At 43.6% G+C, this 18,406-nt stretch overlaps 2 protein-coding genes and 1 long non-coding RNA gene across 14 annotated transcripts in view; 1 reads left to right on the top strand and 2 right to left on the bottom strand.

The window, feature by feature from the left end:
* The window catches only part of LOC310750612 (uncharacterized protein), a 43,003-nt gene extending 42,683 nt beyond the window's left edge, over positions 1–320 (bottom strand). For 6 of the 10 annotated variants that reach the window (XR_014542130.1, XR_014542131.1, XM_083589049.1 and 3 more), the window contains exon 1: positions 58–161. The gene's annotated coding sequence lies outside the window, so the exon portion shown is untranslated. Of the gene's footprint in view, positions 1–57; positions 162–222 lie in introns of those variants that run through there. The other 4 variants (XM_083589052.1, XM_083589057.1, XM_083589056.1 and 1 more) reach the window with 3 other exon arrangements.
* SC5D (sterol-C5-desaturase) lies at positions 30–9,234 on the top strand. 2 transcript variants are annotated; one of them, XR_014542128.1, is made up of 6 exons: positions 31–477; positions 1,662–1,879; positions 4,047–4,179; positions 5,215–5,315; positions 5,814–8,466; positions 8,497–9,234. XR_014542128.1 is itself a non-coding variant. In XM_083589042.1 (5 exons), the coding sequence occupies exons 2-5, from the start codon at positions 1,670–1,672 to the stop codon at positions 6,264–6,266; spliced, it is 897 nt and encodes a 298-aa protein (XP_083445168.1). In that variant the 5' UTR covers positions 30–477; positions 1,662–1,669; the 3' UTR covers positions 6,267–9,234. The 2 variants fall into 2 exon arrangements, 1 of the variants encoding a protein (XP_083445168.1); XM_083589042.1 differs by having other exon boundaries at positions 30–477; positions 5,814–9,234.
* A 1,391-nt stretch (positions 9,235–10,625) lies between these two features.
* LOC310750770 lies at positions 10,626–17,537 on the bottom strand. 2 transcript variants are annotated; one of them, XR_014542254.1, is made up of 3 exons: positions 17,393–17,537; positions 13,301–13,574; positions 10,626–11,071 (listed from the first exon to the last, which is right to left on the bottom strand). It is a non-coding gene; the product is annotated as an uncharacterized lncRNA (long non-coding RNA). The 2 variants fall into 2 exon arrangements; XR_014542255.1 differs by lacking the exon at positions 17,393–17,537 and adding an exon at positions 16,479–16,525.
* Between the last annotated feature and the right edge of the window lie 869 nt (positions 17,538–18,406).

The raw sequence follows: 18,406 nt of genomic DNA, 5'->3' as shown, positions 1-18,406 counted from the left end.
TCCTTTCCTCCAACTGCCCCGCCCCTCTCTGGAGACCCGTCCAATCCGACGCCGTACTTTGAGCCACGCGCGGGTGTCGTCACACAACAGGCCAGCGTCGCGCGACTCCTGGCCAGGGGCGCTGTCGTACCACCAGGCTAGCGATTCCTTCTCTTTGCCCGCCCCCTCTTTCCCTCCTCAGCCATTGGGCCGCTATCCGCAGCGGCCACGTCCACCGCTTACCTGCTCACACGTGACGTCGCGAGAGCGTTGGATTTCGACCTGCGCGGCGCTTTTGGCGGAGTAAGAGGAAGGAGGCGGCGCAGGATCAGGCAGGCAGGCAGAGGAAACACCTGTGGAGGGCGAGGGGCCTCCCTCGGCTCGAAGGACAAAAGCCGAGCGAGCGAGGGGGGGGGGCGCGGTTCCCAGAATGCAACGGGGTGTAGCCCCCCACTAGTCCACCTTTTGGTCCTCCTCCTGTGCGCAAGCCCCTTTTGGGTAAGTAGGATGCAGCTACTTGCGAGGCTTAAAATTCAATCTGCTTCGGCGTCGTGGTGGCTTTTTAATTGCAGGAGCTCTTTTTGAAACAGCAGGAACAAATTGGCAGGTTCTGTAGCTTGTCCTCAAAGCTGCCTCTTACTCAGGCCATACATTTAAAACATGCTTTAGTTATTTATTGCATGTATATCCCAATTTTTTCTCCGAGAAGCTCAAGGTGGCATGTATGTTTCCCCCCCATTTTCTCCTCGCAACAGCCCTGTGGGGTTAGGTTAGGCTGAGAGTGTGTGGCTGGCCCAACGTCCCTCCTGATAATAATAATAATAATAATTTATTTCTTTATTCATACCCCACCCATCTGGTTGGGTTTTTCCAGCCACTCTGGATGGCTTCCAACAAAAGATTAAAAATACATTAAAACATCAGTCATTAAAAACTTCCCTAAACAGGGCTGCCTTCAGATGTCTCATGGGTGATTTCAGATCCTAGTCTGACGCTAACCACTGCACCACACGGGCATCACAATATAAAGTCATTTTCCAGGTGTCCTCAAATTCAGCCTTCCAGATATTTTGAAACTAGTGTTCCCATCATCCCTGACCAGTGGTCCTGCTAGGTAGGGATCATGGGAGTTGTAGGCCAAAAACATGGAGGGCTGAGTTTGAGGAAGCCCGCTTCAAACAGTCATAGCTGTCTTTTCCCCCAAATAATTATGGGAGCTATAGTTTATTAAGAGTGCCGAAAGTTGGTAGGATACCTTCCACAGTGAAGGCCAAAATGAGGAATTTCTAGCCTCTTTTCTCCATGTCTCCGTGTGGTTTCCTACTTCCGATGTATCTAAAAACTATGTAAAAGTTTGTCTTACCAATAAGCTCTTCAAATTTCCCCCCGCTTGTATCACCCATTAACTAATGCTTGTTTTGCCACATTATGTGTTCTTTATTATTTTTATTTGAATAAGACTTTTAAAGTAAAGCTTTTTTGCTTCATTGACTCTGCTCATTAGCCATGCTGGCATTCTGTTAGATTATTTGTATATTGTTAGTTCACTAAACATTTGGGAACTCATTTGCACAGCATTGTAGCCTATTTTTAGAACAGCCTACCTGTCAAGGTTACCATTCTTGTGTCTTCACTGAGGTTTGATGTATCCCCTTCCATTAATTCATGGCAATTTTATGCAGGTACAACAATGGATCTTGTCCTGGCATATGCAGATGACTCCGTTTTGACGCCTTATGTTTATCCAGCAGCATGGCCAGAAGATAACCCTTTTCGACAGTTTATTAGCCTTATTGTCATAACAAATGTGGGTGCTCTTGTCCTTTATTTGCTGATTGGCAGTTTCAGCTACTACTTCATATTTGATCACTCTCTAAAGAAACATCCTCAGTATTTGGAGGTGAGTCACTGTGTCACAGCTCTTCCCTTTTCTAAGTTCTTCAGTGGTCTATGGCTAGGCTTCAGAGAGTCTTGTATGTACCTTTCTGGAATGTCTGTACACAGACAGACCTCTGTTGTGTGTGGTGCTTTTGTTTGTTTGTTTTCACCCTAGTAAATGCACTCACGTTTTAACCAATATGGTCATTTTGGAACATCCTTGTAACAATAACATTTTGAAATGCAAACAGTTTAGATTTAAACTATGGGTGTTTTCAGTGTGATTTGCAATTTCAGTGAAAGCATTTTCTTCTCTTAGCATTTCTAGGCCTAATAATGCTGCTTAAGGTTGTTACGCTCCAACTATTTTGTGGAAATGTTCATTGGGTCCTGGAATGTAGTGAGGTGGCCTTTTCAGTTCATAGAGCTTAAAGAGCTATAAGGGTGACTTTTCCACCTATTCTTTCTGAACCTGCTTGTTTATGATTGGGGTGGTGACTCTAGTGCTTATGTAAATTAATCTGGATTACTGGAGTATGAACAAATGAAGTACTCGTACTCCAAGTAAGATTATGGTATGTCTAGTACCTAATTTAGGGCTTCACAGATGTCAGATTTCAACACCCAGTCAGCATTCCCAGTGGCCAGCAGCAATTGGAATTGTTGTACAGCAACATCTGGATTATGTAACTCTGATCTAGCCTAACAAATTTCTATCTGACTGGCAGCAGCTCTCTAAATCTCTTGCAGGTGTCTTTCACTTGCTTTGATATGTGGTATCCTCTTTAATTAAGAGATACTGTGGTTTGAACCTTGGGATTTACTGTATTTTTCGCCCCATAGGGCGCACCGCCCCATAGGGTGCACCTAGTTTTTTTGGGGGGGATAAAGAAAAAGAATTTATTTGCCCCCCAGGCGCGGGGAAAGCCCGAGCTTCTCCCCACCCCAGCCCCCAGAACAGCCTGCTATCCGCAAGCCTAGGGAGCCTGGCGGGAAGTCGCGCCGGTCTCCCCAGGCTTGCGGAGAGCTGCGCGAAGCCCGGGAATGCAGGCAGCTCTGCGCAACCCTCGGGAGACCGGCGCGACTTCGCGCTGGGCTCCCTGGGGTTGCGGAGAGCTGCGCGAAGCCCGGGACTGCAGGCAGCTCTGCGCAACCCTTGGGAGACCGGCGCAACTTCGTGCCGGGCTCCCTAGGGTTGCGCAGAGCTGCGCGAAGCCCGGGAATGCAGGCAGCTCTGCGCAACCCTTGGGAGACCGGTGCGAAGTCGTGCCAGTCTCCCAAGGGTTGCGCAGAGCTTCCTGAAGCCTGGAGAGCGAGAGGGGTCGGTGCGCACCGACCCCTCTCGCTCTCCAGGCTTCAGCGAAAGCCTGCATTCGCCCCATAGGATGCACACACATTTCCCCTTCATTTTTGGAGGGGAAAAAGGTGCGTCCTATAGGGCGAAAAATATGGTAGCTCTTCTAGTAAAGGAAAGCTCTTTGGGTGAGGTTAAAGTAGTTTTGTGGGGGAAAGGAAGCAAGCAGAGCCTCGCAGCTATTTTGCCATAAGTATAGATCCCCAGGGTAGTAACTCTAAAGCAGGCATAGGCAAACTCGGCCCTCCAGATGTTTTGGGACTACAACTCCCATCATCCCTATCTAACAGGACCAGTGGTCGGGGATGATGGGAATTGTAGTCCCAAAGCATCTGGAGGGCCGAGTTTGCCTATGCCTGCTCTAAAGCAGAATGCAGGCAACATTAAGGGGCGGGGTCCTAGGAATCTCACAGCTAGCTCGGCCACAAGCATTGTTACCTGATTGGGAGTAGGTTTTGCCTTTCCTTACCAGGTCTAGTAAACCTCATCTGTCTGAGATGAGTCCTTTTAACACGGTTTTTCACAAAGAAACATGACCTGTTTATCTTTCTGCTTTGCGGAAGAATAGATACTTACGTTTTTAAAACATGCACGCTTCTCAAAGCAGCGTACTGTACTGGCAAAAACTAAGCTAGGAAATCTCAGTTTCAAATGTCATTTTGTCATGTGACATTAGACAATCCTCTCTTTGCTTCAGCGTCTCACCTGCAGTATGCAGATAACAATATGTCTCTGCCTTAAAAGGACTACTGAGATAATATTTGTGCTAAACTTTCAAAAATGCTGTAAATGTACAGGATATTATTTTATACAAAGTGTCTTCTCCTGTGTTCAGAATCAAGTGCAGCGTGAAATCAAATACACCCTCAAATCAATGCCATGGATCAGTATCCCCACGGTTGCCATCTTCTTTGCTGAAGTCAGAGGCTACAGCAAACTCTATGATAACATTGAAGACTCTCCTTATGGTAAGGAAACTGCTTGGCATGTCCTCTTTATCGGGTCAAAGTCTCTGTCCTTTCCTTATCTCAAAACAGAAGAAAATAAGCTTACTCCACACAAGGGAAGTATTGCTCAGGTTTGTTTCTCAGCTCTGACTCAGCTCATCTTCTGGGCACCTGGGCAGATCACTCAGCAACCTCTTTGGGATGGGGAGTTTTTCCACTTCAGCTTTACAACAGCATTTCAGCCCACATATTATTCACCCCCATATAAAAGGCAGAGACACACACAGAGAGAGCGCGCAAATTGTAGGGAGAAAAGTTGCTTACAAAGTAATGAGGCTTCCAGTGAAATCCCGTATCAGGCACTTCTCATCTGGAGAAAGTGAAGGAGAAAGAAGCTCCCAGAGTGCCCTTAGCAACAGCCTTAACAAGAGGACAGGGCTGGTCACGAGCCAGCCATGTGTGAGTGAGGCAAAGTATTATGTGTGTCTGAGAATATCTATTATGCTCGCCTTTTAGCCATGGAGAGAGCAATCAGCCTCCGAAGTTGCTGTGGCAAGGGTACAACAATTCAGTTGACCACAGATGATTGACAAGTGATATCAGATGACATTGTCTGATTGACATGGGGAAACAGTTTAGCAAAGAAGTGGCCAAATTGAACCCCCTGGAAGGCAAAGAATGGTCTGCAGGCCAGACGTTCTGAGCTCCTGTTGTAGGTCAGCAACATCTAAAGCAGTGCCTTCGGCTTAGTCAGTATGTGTTTCTAAAGCACCTTTGTACTTATTTGAGCACCTTGCCATGGTAAACTGTCTGGCTGGAGTTGCTCTTCAGGTTTTATCTCTTTAGCCTTCAGATCCTTTCCAATGTATTAATTAGCTCTGTTTGTTTGAGATTCAGCGTTGCCAAAGGCTCAAGTAAGGAAACTTCTTTCAAAATGGATTTCATAAAAACTACTTTTTGTTTTCATAATCCAATATTGTACAAATCCAGAAATATTCTAAACATTCTTAAATGTCTGTTTAAAAAAGAAACTGACGCCTTTCTTTTTTTGTCTAGGTTGGTTTGGTGTTATCCTCAGCATGCTCTCTTTCCTCTTCTTTACTGATATGTGTATCTACTGGATTCATCGATTTCTCCATCATAAGCTTTTGTATAAGGTATGGCAAAGTGTTAAATAGTAAGACATTAATATATGGATTTCACTCTTTTCACCAAATAACTTGATAGTAGTTGTCTCTCTTTTTTCTAAACTAAACTAAAAAGCCTCAGATGCGTTAATTCTTCCTTATGGAAAGCGTGGTCCAATTTGACAGTTACATTTCCCTTTTCTGTATCTCTCTTTCCACCCATCAACTCTCCACACTTTGTTTTTTAAAGACTGTGAACTAGGTTTTAAATGTAGCCGGGCCAGGGGTTCATGTAGCAGAATTGTGATCTTTGCCATCTTATTTTTCAATAAAATAAAAGCCTAGCTTGATTCTCACATAGCTGTAGTAGCCACACACACAAATAATCCACACCTCTCTGTCAGGGCATCTCAGAATGTTCTTTCCTTGCGACAGGTGACGCTTTCTGTTGCTGTATTAAAGTGAAAGTGCTCTGGGCTCTTTCTTGTTTCTATTCTAAGGTTCTAATTCCTCTCTTTTCTTCCACAGCGTTTGCACAAGCCCCATCACCTGTGGAAGATCCCAACTCCATTTGCAAGCCATGCTTTTCACCCCATGGATGGCTTCCTTCAAAGCGTCCCTTATCACATCTACCCATTCCTTTTTCCCCTGCACAAGGTCACCTATTTGGGCCTCTATGTCTTTGTCAATATCTGGACAATCTCCATCCATGACGGGGACTATCATGTTCCTGGCATACTGAAGGAAATTATCAATGGTGCCGCCCATCACACTGATCACCATTTGTACTTTGATTACAACTATGGCCAGTATTTTACACTCTGGGATAGAATTGGGGGCTCATTCAAAAACCCTTCTTCTTTTGAAGGGAAAGGGCCCCATGATTATTTGAAAAAGCTAAAAGAAAGCAAATTGAGCAGTTTTAAAAATGGCTGTGGGGATGAGGGAGTGCTAGAGGAAGGCAGTTTTAAAAATAAATAGGCTCCTCCCTCTCCAAGGATCGGAAAGCCCTATATGCATTATTTTTAAATAACTGTATATAAACTTCCCTCTCCTGTAACACTACTGGGAGACAGGCACTGTAGACATCACTCAGAGATCTTGGTGATGGAATTATATAATTGAGAACTAAGTTGTTCTGTAATGAACACTACGCTTGTTAAGGCAGAAATACATAAGTTGCGAGTTGCAGAGCAACAACTTTGTTGTATACAGTAATGGAGAAAATGCCTGTAGCTGATGATGCTAATGGTAAGTTAATTTGGGAACACTGCTTTTTCTTGCACAATACATAGGAGCCGAAACCTGACATGAACTCTGTTGCCATTGGAATGAGTTTAGAAGCCATTTGCTTCTTTGTGCGACCCTTAACACTCTCGAATCCATAGTTTGCAGTTCAATTGTAATTCCAGCAAGATGCTAGAAGTCAGTGTGTGGAGTTGACAAACTAGATAGCTGCCTTTGTGACTGCATTTACTAGCGTGAAAATGGGCTTGCAGGATGAATATCAAACATGCAACATTCATGTCACTTTCTGTTTTCCAAGTGCCCCAGTTTATCAGAGAAGATAAAACGGGTGGTTTTTCATGAAGCATCACTTGTCCAGATTGCTTTATAGGTTGTTTTCAAAAGATGCTCCCTAGCTTTTTAGAAAATATGTGTTTAAATCCCCTTTTTTCTTAATTGAACAGCAAGGTTGATGCCTGACTTCTGTTGTGGAGTAGATACTTGTTTGGTATTTCAATGTCCCTCTGTTGAAAGCATCATAATGCAAATGCAGAAAATAAGGCAAAGGAACTATTGCTATGTTTTCAGAATGCCTTTGTTATACTTTCAGGAATCCTTTGGATGATTATCTTATAGGGAATTGCAGTGAAGCATACGGTAACGTTGCCTTTCCATAGAGTGCATTGTATATTAGAAGCAGAGCAATGTGATCTAGCTAAAGACAAAAATGATCACATTCTCAAGGCTGTAGAGCGCTCTTTGCAATTCTCGAGGGGCCCTATGAGAGTGAAGGGGACAGAGGTTTGGTCAAGTGAAAAAAAAGCCATCTTGGGAAGTTTTTCTAAGAGCTGAATCCCATTGTGGAGTTGGCTTCCGTTTTGAGCCTTGTCAGTGGGTCCAGTCCACCAGTAAGTTTATTTTAGTGGTGCTTGCATTAGTCAACTTATTAGTAGATTAAACCCAGCACATTTTCTAAGCTGTCTCATTGGCTCTTCTTTTTTGCAATTTGCTGTTACTTTCTTTCCTCTCAGCATGTGTCACTTTGAAGTCTAAATGCCAAAAACATTCAACAGTGCTATGCTTTACTGCTTTGATATAGACAAATGCATAGAATTTCAGAGACATTGCAAAAAGGAGTTCTCTGTCTGATAATTATATCATATGAAGGATTGTGTTTTCTGGTTAAACCAGGCAGCAGCCTGTGGAAACTGTCTTTTTCTTTAAAAAAAAAGGTTTTCAAGAGATAAAAGCATGACTGCTATTAAAGTTATGAAGCTTTACAAATTACCTACAAATTAATGGAAGTTGTGAGCTTTCTAGAACTACATAAGGCATATGCCACAAGTAAGTTTGCTTGTGTGTGCCGTTTTCCTTGTATCCTGAACTGGGTAAATAAGCAAAAAATATCCACTGAAGATTTGAGACCAAAAATTTCTGGCCTTCAGAATAAAGGAAGGCAGGAAGTGCCCCCCCACACACACACACACCAAGTGAGACCATGCCATATTATAGAGGTGAGTCATTGATGACTGTAGTAAACGACTTTGGGTCCTTTATTGGGCAGCCCTTCCAATAATTAGGTTAATTGCATCCATTCTTGCTCCTTTTCTTTTGTGTGGCACGCATCTCCTCATGCTGGGGAGCAACTTAGTGCTACTTAGTAATACGGTGTATATGTGGTGATAATTGTATTTTGAAAGGATACAGCTTGCATTTTTTTAAAAGCCCCCATTCTTGTGCATGACATTGTGTGGGCAGAAATCATCAGTTGGAGAGGAACTTCCACTGATTAGGCAGCAAAGCATATTCATAGTGAATGCCTCACTGTCCTTTCACATAACCCCCAGCACTCATGAAACAAATCCCCTAGTAATTCCTTTGTTCTCTTTCATCCATGTCCTTGCTTGGGTAGGAACAGGGAGAAGCTGAAGAAAGCTGAGTTCAGGTTGTTGTTGTTGTTGTTGTTGTTTTTTAATGTGGAAAGCTATCTCTACTGTTGACAGAATCATGAATAATCCATCCTACTGAAGGATCTGAACACCTTGTGTTTTTCCTTCTCTTAAAATACATATATGCATCTGTTCAGCTGAAGATGCAAATTAACATAGGCTGTGTGAGATTCAGTCTAGGGGTTCTTGAAGCTGTCACTGAAGAAGGAGCTGCTGAAGCCATCTGACATTATTTGAAGATCCATCGTTGTTAACTGTTGCAGTAGAGAGAAGTCAGCTGGTTCTGACTGGAGTGTTCGGGACAATGATCAAGAGGAAGGCAGTGAGAAAATCTTGTTTATATTTTATGTGGCTGTAGGGACCTCTGATGTGTGTGCACAGCTACCTTACCTGTTGGTATGTGTTTTAATGGCCATGCAAGCTCTTGTCTTGGCTGTGCCCATCACTGGAATGCAGCTGCTGGAGGGTTAGGCAAGGACAACCTCAGGCCAAAAATAGGTTCCTCACCTTTGGTTTGAAGTGCCATGTTTGCAGAAAGGGTTCTGCCCCCTCTCCCAGGCTTGGCATGACTGTTAGTTAAGTCAGACATTCTGTCTGCCTAAAGAGCTACAAAACAAACAGGGATAATAGGGCTTTGTATTTTATTGACTGTAAATAATAATTAAAAAGTGACTGTGGATTCCAAATGGCTGTCGAATGGAGTTGTTGGTCTGCTTGTTGATCACTCATACTAATGTTTCCTGGTGGCAAATAATAAAGAATTTTAAAAGGAACTGGGTATAAATGAGTGTGTTTCCATATACCTCTGTGGTTAAAATAAGGCATCTGTTCCCCAAATGCATACGGACTCCATCGTTCCAGCTGAGCCACATGCTTGACCCTGAATGTCCAAAACCAAAGGTCAGAGCATCAGTCACGTTCATTTTAAAGCTTTCTCTGTTTCTTTCTTTTCTTTTAAACTGTCTGTTTTGTAATTAATGATACCACTTAAAAGTTTTGGACGTTTGCTCATTGTGGGTTCAACTTATATGGGATCCCTTTGGGGAATTACAGCGCATGCTTTCATTCTCTCTCTACACACACACACACACACACACACACACACACACCCTTTTTGCTGCTTACAGATAGGGATGGATAAATCTGTCAATTTCTGTTTCTCATTTTTCCAGTCTTTAGCCCAGTTGTCCACATTTCTATATGAGTTTATGGATTTCTTTAAAGTCCTCATGAAAATTTGTCCGCGTTTTAGAGTCTGTTTCTCTTACAACATATTTTTTGTATGCCTAATGCTCACAATCTTGTGGTGTCAGTTCCCCTTATAGGATGTCTTTTTGTATGCTATTTTCACTAATACATTCATGTTTGTACACATTATTTGGCTGGAGAATTAAATCAGAACATTCAGGAAAGTGAATGCCAAAAGAAAGCTGTGTTTTGGTTCATGTATTGTTTCAGGAAGTGCAAATTAGGTTGGTTCCCATCCAGATTCCCAACTTGCAGATTGAATTTCCACCCTGCTCTCCTCTAGAATACTGTCCAATAGCACTGAATATTATTTCTAGCTGGTAGTACAATCACAATTTTTTGTTCACGAGCTGCCTAAAGTTCTAAGAAGGGTAACAAAAAATAGCACAGACAAAATCTTGTCCAAACTACTAAACATGATGCCAAAGGAAGAGAAGATGGAAAGAAGAGTAAAATGAATTTAGTGTATATATCTTTTTAAATGCCTACAAGGTGGAACAGCCACAACGATTCCAGAAGGGAATAGCCCACTTTTGGCTTGCCCCAGTGAGACTGCTGGAGTTGACCTGGTTGCCTTCTTCTCACTTTTGAGAGCTGCCACATAGACTGGCCATTTTAGGTGCAGCTGTGCATCCTATAGTTTGGTTTTCCTAAAATACAAGGGCTGTGCCCACACCATACATTTAAAGCACATTCTCCTCACCCCCAAGAATCCTGGGAACTGTTTTCTAAGGATGCTGGGAATTGTAGTTCTTTGAGAGGTAAACTGCACTTCCTAGGATTCTTTTTTTGTGGGGGGAGTGCTTTAACATGGGTACAGACCAAGACCCTAAAAAGCATAAAGGTTCTAAGAATGCAGGCTGGCCACGAGGGGGAGCCCTTGAACCTAGTCAGAACTTCCTGCTCTTGGAAAATAAATCTGGTAGATGGAAAGAGACCTTCAAGGTGCCAGAGACACCAGCAAGAAAACAAAAATAATAGCCCACTGCATGTCAGATTATTTTAAAAGGCAGACTGAGAAAGCAAATGTTTGAGTTAAAGATCCCCAGGACGCTCCAATCAGAGAGAGTTTGGGGTATGCTGAGTATGTTTTGAAACCACCTGTTAGGACTGCTATGCTGGTTTAAAGGCCGCCACTTTTTATTCTGTATTTATCTTCTTCAGCAGCAGTTTGATAGCACTTTAAGAGCACAGGGTGGGAGGGTTGACAATGCCACAACTGTCGGTTTCTATGAATTTGCAGTTGTGTGTGCTGCTGAAAAGTTTAAAGCAGCAAGTGGCTTGCCTCTTCAGCACACGGTGAAGATCCCCAGCTCATCAGCATTTTCCTCTATTTTTATTGTGTCTTGGGTGGGGGAGAACCTGAAAGCATATTGGGGATAAATTATTTCTCAAAAGTCTCATACCCTTGAAATGTATTGGACTAGAATGTGAGGGATAACTTCCTATCCATCCATCCATCTAAGAATGAGTTCGTATTTACCATATTCTGAAGTAATACCCATTACAATCTAAGTTTATCTAACTGCATCACTGCTGCCACCATCTATGACTGTTTGCTCATTAAAGCTTTCCATTAGAGAAGGTGGAAGGTACAATGTGGGGTTGCTCAATGATGTCACAGTACCCAACCTCAAGGCAGAAGAGGGATCCTTTAAATGCCTTGCAACAGGAACTCAAGAATGGCTTGTGAAAGCCATGCGGCTAAGCTGAAGCAACCAGCTTACCTTCTTCACATGCTGAGTTCACCAGGTAGACTGAAGAGGAACAATGGTTTGATTACTTAGTGCCTTCCAAGGTGAGCTAAGCGTGGCAGGATAGCTTATGGTCTTAATCCTTTCATGCATCAATTAGATTTAAGCATCTTGGTTATATGAGGCTGGTTATCCCACAGGAACAGAACAGGTTCCCAAAATGGAGACTACTATTTAAAAGAACAGTTTTGTAACGAAGAGATCATGTTGCTAGCATGGGATGATTGCAATAGGTGGTCTTTGATGGAGCCTCCAGACCTGTGTAAATATGGGGGAAGGTAAGTGCTGAATACCAGATCCAAGCACCTGTGCAGCTGCACAAATGGCTTCTCAAGACCTGCAGTACAGCAATCTGTGTAAAAGAAGAGGAGGAGGAGTTTGGATTTGATATCCCGCTTTATCACTACCCGAAGGAGTCTCAAAGCGGCGAACATTCTCCTTTCCCTTCCTCCCCCACAACAAACACTCTGTGAGGTGAGTGGGGCTGAGAGACTTCAAAGAAGTGTGACTAGCCCAAGATCACCCAGCAGCTGCATGTGGAGGAGCGGAGACGCGAACCCGGTTCCCCAGATTACGAGGCTATCGCTCTTAACCACTACACCACACTGGCATAGAGGTCATAACCACTACACCACACTGGCATAGAGGTCAGAAAAAGTAGCTCTCCTCAGTGTGACTGTCAAATGGATGCTTTCCTGAAATTGCCTTTTTAAAATAAATTAATTGCACGTGGTTGTAATTGCTATAACTCTTGAATGCAGGCACAGAAGTGGTCACTCTAATTGCTCCGTAACTGAATTAAAGTGACATTTGCAATATTAGCAGTTAAATTGTATTAACTTTCTTTCAATCGTAGTTCAATTTATCTTTCAGACAAGTGAGCCAGAGGCTAATCAGTTGCCCCATGTTTATTGGTGGGTCATAAAATGTGTGCTTAAGCTGACACTTCATTAGCTTTTGGGAGGGTGGAATTCATATTAAGCATTTAATGAACTCCATGTTTAGGGTTTTTTCCCTTAAACCCCCCCCCCACACACACACACTCCAAACTAAAAGATGGAAATCCAATAAATCCATAAAAATCTAGGAAAAGCCCTGTTGTAGAAGACCAATAGCCCATCTAGTAAGATACAAATTCTTTATTATACTGCTATAGACCCAAACAAACTAAAACCAACAACTGTACAAGTAAAATATCAAAGCATAAAAATACATTAAAGTGGGTTGTCATATAAATGGTATAAAATAACAGGAGTATCTAAAACATGTATAAATATGACGTCCAACACAATACCTTAAAATATGGCAGCTAAGAGTGAGCCAATAAATGATATAACCAGATTAAAAAGTGTAGTATATGAGAACAGCAACTGGATGGGATGAGTTTAATTGGGGGAGATTTCCTTTTGTGTTTCTACAGCCAGAAGGCGAAATCTAGCAACAATCTCTGTTAATCATTTGTTTGACTCTGCCCATAGGTAGACCTGATACATTCAAAAATCGCACTTAGAAATCTTGGGAGCATGGGGGGTCACCAATCCAATTCGACCACCTTTATAGAAATTACAGGTAAGCAGATATTGCCAAAATTGGCACAAAGGCTCCCAAGATGGGGGCGACACTCTTTGTTGAAGTTTGGATGCCGGACGCCATTTTGAATCAAGGTGGCAGACCAAATTGTGACTTGTGTGCAACTCCACCTAATTTTGGGCATGGCAGGTCCAAATTCACAAATTGCACTATCCATTTAAACATCTCAAAATACCCGAGCAGCAAACACCAGGCACTCCCGGCTAGTAAAACAACATGTCCTAAAGATATCACAGTCTCAACTGACCTTCGTTTCAAGGAAACTAAATGCTGGGAAAGTGCTGGAGCTTCTCACTGTTCAGAGATTGGGGCTCACTCAATGTGAAAACACGGCAGCCAGATCAGGGTTGGGATGATTTGATGTTAAAGATGCGCGCGGTTGCCTCCATCCATATTATGAGCCACTAAAGCAGTGATTAGAGACCCTTGCCTTTCTGGTGATGATGGACCACAGCTCCCATCATTCTTGTCCATTGGCCATGCTGGCTAGTGCTGATGGGAGGAGGAGTCCTTGGACACTCCTGCCAAACATGGAAATAAACTCATAAAACAGCAGCTGCTGTCACGTTTAAAAGGAACCTCAGCCAGAGAATCACTTGACCTTGAAATAGTTGTTGCTTGCTTTTCCATCTGGTACCCCCAAATCAAGATAAATCATTCAAAGCGCCATCACTTTCAGACAGGGCTTTTATATTACTTAGGTTCCAGAACATGCTCTCAGCATATATAGATGGGAGACATCTTGGAATCTCGGTCACAGAACGGAATTGTATATTTGATTGTAATCAGATTGGCGATACTATGCACTATTTGCTGTTCTTCCCATTTGGACCCCAGTGGAAAAACATTGCCCTCTGTTCTCTTCAGTTGTAGTCGGACCAATCACCTCAGGAAGTGCTAATTGAACTTCTGTCTGATAAACCATTGCACATTACATATTTGGCAGCTAAATTTTCACTGGCAGCTAAGAAGCTGTGCTCTAGTTATATTAAGAATTGCAATGCGTTCTAAATCTTAATTCAACGTTTTGTTGCCCTTGGAGGGTAGAATACATAGCTATTAGTGATTGTTCTGTAATTTTCCATATTGAGTTTTCTTTTAATTTGTGTACCGTGCAGGTATGTCTACATTTTAGATATTGTAAAGCCCTTGGCTATGCACAACGAAGACTGACTTATGTCAGAAGAGTGCACCTTATGTGTCTCTTTGTGAGTTTCTTATCGTGGGTGTGCTGCTCCCAAGCATAGCTAGTTATGTTTTGTACCTGTAGCAACTGATCCTCTCAAACCCAATGTGAGCATGTGCAAACGCTACTGAACCCCACACAGTCAAAGCTGATGAGAACAGAGAGCAAGCAGTCATACAGAGATACATTAAGCAGTCTCCCTGTGACAAATGTTTTGGCCTCACAGGAACCCCTTTTAACACAGAATCCTCTAGATATTGGGACGCGGGTGGCGCTGTGGGTTAAACCACGGAGCCTAGGACTTGCCGATCAGAGGCGTGTAATATATATATATATATATATATATATATATATATATATCTCATCTATCTATCTATCATCTATCTCTATATATCTATGTGCCTGTTTTTAATATATGGATTACTTATTTACTGTTGTTACTGTTATATGCTGATATGCATATATATATATATATATATATATATATATATATATGCATATCAGCATATAACAGTAACAACAGTAAATAAGTAATCCATATATTAAAAACAGGCACATAGATATATAGAGATAGATGATAGATAGATAGATAGATAGATAGATAGATAGATAGATGATAGATAGATAGATGATAGATAGATAGATAGATAGATGATAGATGGTAGATAGATGGTAGATAGATGGTAGATAGATGGTAGATAGATGATAGACAGATTGTGTGTGTGTGTGCGCGCGCGCGGGTGTGTGCGTGCACACACACACACACACACACACACACACACTAAAAGGCCGGATTAAAACAGCCCATCCACTGAAGCAGGCCAAGGATAATGAGAAGACAAAGGTCTTGCAGAAAAGAAATGCTTTTGCCTAGCACCTAAAGATTAGTAATATGGGGATCAGAAAGGCATCCCTGGGGCTAGTAGCCCACAAACAGGAAGCTACCACAGAAAAGGTCCACTCTTATGTTGCCACTCTAGATCTCTCATGGTGGGGACACATGGAGAAGAGCCTCAGATGATGATCACAGCGTCCAGGTCAGTCCAAATGTGGGGAGGTAGACCTCACGGTGTTGGGGGGGCAGGTCTGAGCCAAAGGTACTGCTCAGTACCTTTCAGCCCTGAAATGACTCTGCTCACCAGAACTTCCTAGACAGGGATGAATAGAAGAGGGCTTCCTCCTCCAGTCTAGCTTAAGCAACAAGGTCTTCTTGGTCTCTGCCGTGTTACTGTATCCCTGGTGGTTCATTGGTTTGGGCTCACTATTACTCCAGCCACAGAGACCTCTGCTGTTGCTTCGGCCACAAACAAGCTAAGTCTGAGCCCTACAGTGACAGCAGCATCCTAGCTTTTAGCTCCACCTGCACTGGAAGGTGATTCTTCAGTAAAAGACACCCAACCTGCTCCGGTCATCTCCTACTAGAACTGAGCAGGGGATGTTCTACAGGAAGATGGAGTCCAGGGACAGCAATGCCACACCATCAGGCCAGAGGGATGCTGACCCCATAGGCTCATCAGACAGAAATGCTTCTGAGGGTGGCCCCTCCATCAAAGAAAGGGAAATCTGACTTGAGGGGGAGCTGACAGCAACTTGACTCTGCCTCCTTGTTTGTCCTTTTATCCTAGCCACCGGCTTGTACTAGGGCTTCTGGTTCCTAAACTGCAACCAATAGCCCAGCCCAGACACCAGATACAGGATCCTGCGCCCCCCCCCCAACTATTGCTGCTGCCTTGATTTAGGTTCATAACCTGTCGAGTGCTGATTGCAGCTGTAAATTTTCATATAACATCTGCCTTCACTTTGAAAGCAGGAGGGAGCAGTAATTGCATTTCATAGGCAAAGCAGAGATCTACGACAGGGTGCATATCATTAAACCCTGTGGCAGAAGAAGAGAAAATGTGGATAATTAATATTTTATTTTATTTTATATTTGTTGCGGCCAAATTACCTATGAAGAAATGATAAGGTATCCAGAAATCATATTTATTCCTCTGCAGAGATGTTCAGAGAAATTATAAATGTGGTTGGATTACCCTTTGATGCTTAATACCCGCCATCCACCAAGTCATTCTAAGATTTTCCTTAAAGGCTATAAAAGCATGAACAATTCACATGTAATGCAGAGGAAAATAAGCTCAGCTAATCACAGCCTAGCTAATCCTCTCTCAAGTGCTAAACAAGCTAAAATTAGACATGTAGGGCCAAACCCAGTCTCTGCTGTTTCCTTCAGTTGCCTTACCTACTGGGAAATGGGGTGTAACTCCAGCCAATGATGGGGGGGGGGGAAGCTGTGAGGTACATTCAGACCACACCCATACCACACACTGAAGGCACTATAATACCACTTTAAACATCATTGCTTCCCCTGCAAAATTCTGGGACTTGTAGTTTTGTTAAGGTTACTGAGGGTTTTTAGAAGGTTTCCTTTTCCCTTCCCAAAGCTACAGTTCCCAGAGTGGTTTAAAAAATCATAGAATTATGGCTGGAAGGGACCCAAATTCATCTAGTCCAACCCCCTGCAATGCAGGAATCTCAGCTAAAGCATCCATGACAGATGGCCATCCAACCTTTACTTGAAAACCTCCAAGGAAGAAGAAGAAGAAGAAGAAGAAGAAGAAGAAGAAGAAGAAGAAGACGACGACAAGGAGGAGTTTGGATTTGATATCCCGCTTTATCACTACCCGAAGGGGTCTCAAAGCGGCTAACATTCTCCTTTCCCTTCCTCCCCCACAACAAACACTCTGTGAGGTGAGTGGGGCTGAGAGACTTCAGAGAAGTGTGACTAGCCCAAGGTCACCCAGCAGCTGCATGTGGAGGAGTGGAGATGCAAACCCAGTTCACCAGATTACGAGACTACCACTCTTAACCACTACACCACACTGGCTCTCGGAAAGTCCACCATCTCCAGAGGGAGACCGTTCCACGGCCGAACAGCTCTTACTGTCAGAAAGTCTCTCCCCACCCCCCATATGTTTAGTTGGAATCTCCTTTCTTGTAACTTGAAGCCATTGGTTCGAGTCCTACCCTCTAGAGCAGGAGGTGCGGGTGGTGCGCCACGCCCCCGGGACTCACGCCATGCCCCCGCGGGTGACATGCCATGCCCCACAGGACGGCACACCATGCCCCCAGGATGCACGCCAGCCACGCCCCCACCTGCTCTCCGCCCCCCGGTGCCGGAGCATGCAGCTTCGCCACTGACTTCAGGTACAATTTTGTGGAAGAGCGGCATACAAATGAACGGATGGTGTAGTAGTATGCCTGGCTGCAGGTTGGCTGGAAGGGCTCCGGAATGCCTTATGGAAGGGGATGTTTGGGACTACAACTCCCACAAGCCGGAGTCAGCAGGGGCGACAATCAGGAATGATGGGATTTGTAGTCCAACACCACCTGTAGGACCCCACATTATCCTTGCTTTATAGGTCACCATCTGCTCACACATCTCTGCATGCACAGGAGAGGATGAATTATACCTGTTCGTCCCTAGAGAAGTAGAGCTGTAAGCGGCTGTACCAAATTGCCCACTGACTTGTGAGTAGCAGCAAAAAGCTGGCGATTTTCAGGCTGGTTCAAAAGAAACGACCTTCGTTGCTATTAGATGCTGGGAGGCGTAAATTAAACGAAGGAGATTAATTGGCCTAAGGAGTACTTGGGAGAGATGAAGGCCGTCCATGAATAACCCGAGAAAGGCCTTAATTTATTCCCTCCAGATTGATTATTTATTCTTGCGAGGCCTTTGACCCCACTATTGATCCTGAGTTAATCTGCAAACAGCCATCCAAGTTCATTCGCGTGCAGGGAGGACGCTGGGAGTCTAACAAAGAGGCGGTGCCCATAAAGACACAAGGTCGCCGGCAGGGCACAGCAAATAAATGGTTGCCGGTCCTTAAGACAGTCTCCTAGGCAGCAAATCACCATCTTGCTGCAATGCAGACTCTCCAGGACCTTATGTTTTGTTTTGTTTTGAAATGGAGAAAATGAGAAACCTGGAAGCGTAATAAATATCCACCACTGTTTTGTTATTAGGCACTCTAGTCGCTGGAAGGGCTTTGGAAACGGTAATGCAAAACCATGCCGGGGAACTGGGGGGCAAGGGGCATCATCAGCCATGCACGTACATTTGGTAAACAAGGCTGCAGACCCGGCTTTGACATCATCTATTTAATGTAA

The sequence above is a fragment of the Podarcis filfolensis genome, assembly GCF_964270895.1.
Source record: "Podarcis filfolensis genome assembly, chromosome: 15".
In the NCBI taxonomy this organism is placed as follows: Eukaryota; Metazoa; Chordata; class Lepidosauria; order Squamata; family Lacertidae; genus Podarcis; species Podarcis filfolensis.
The sequence above is the reverse complement of the archived record's forward strand: the minus strand, read 5'-3'. Positions and strand labels throughout refer to the sequence as shown.

Excerpts from the sequence above, each read along its gene's own strand:
- SC5D (XM_083589042.1), top strand. The coding sequence starts at position 1,670 with ATGGATCTTGTCCTGGCATATGCAGATGACTCCGTTTTGACGCCTTAT. Across the intron at positions 1,880-4,046 it reads AACATCCTCAGTATTTGGAG|AATCAAGTGCAGCGTGAAAT; the intron begins GTGAGTCACTGT and ends TCCTGTGTTCAG. Across the intron at positions 4,180-5,214 it reads CATTGAAGACTCTCCTTATG|GTTGGTTTGGTGTTATCCTC; the intron begins GTAAGGAAACTG and ends TTTTTTGTCTAG.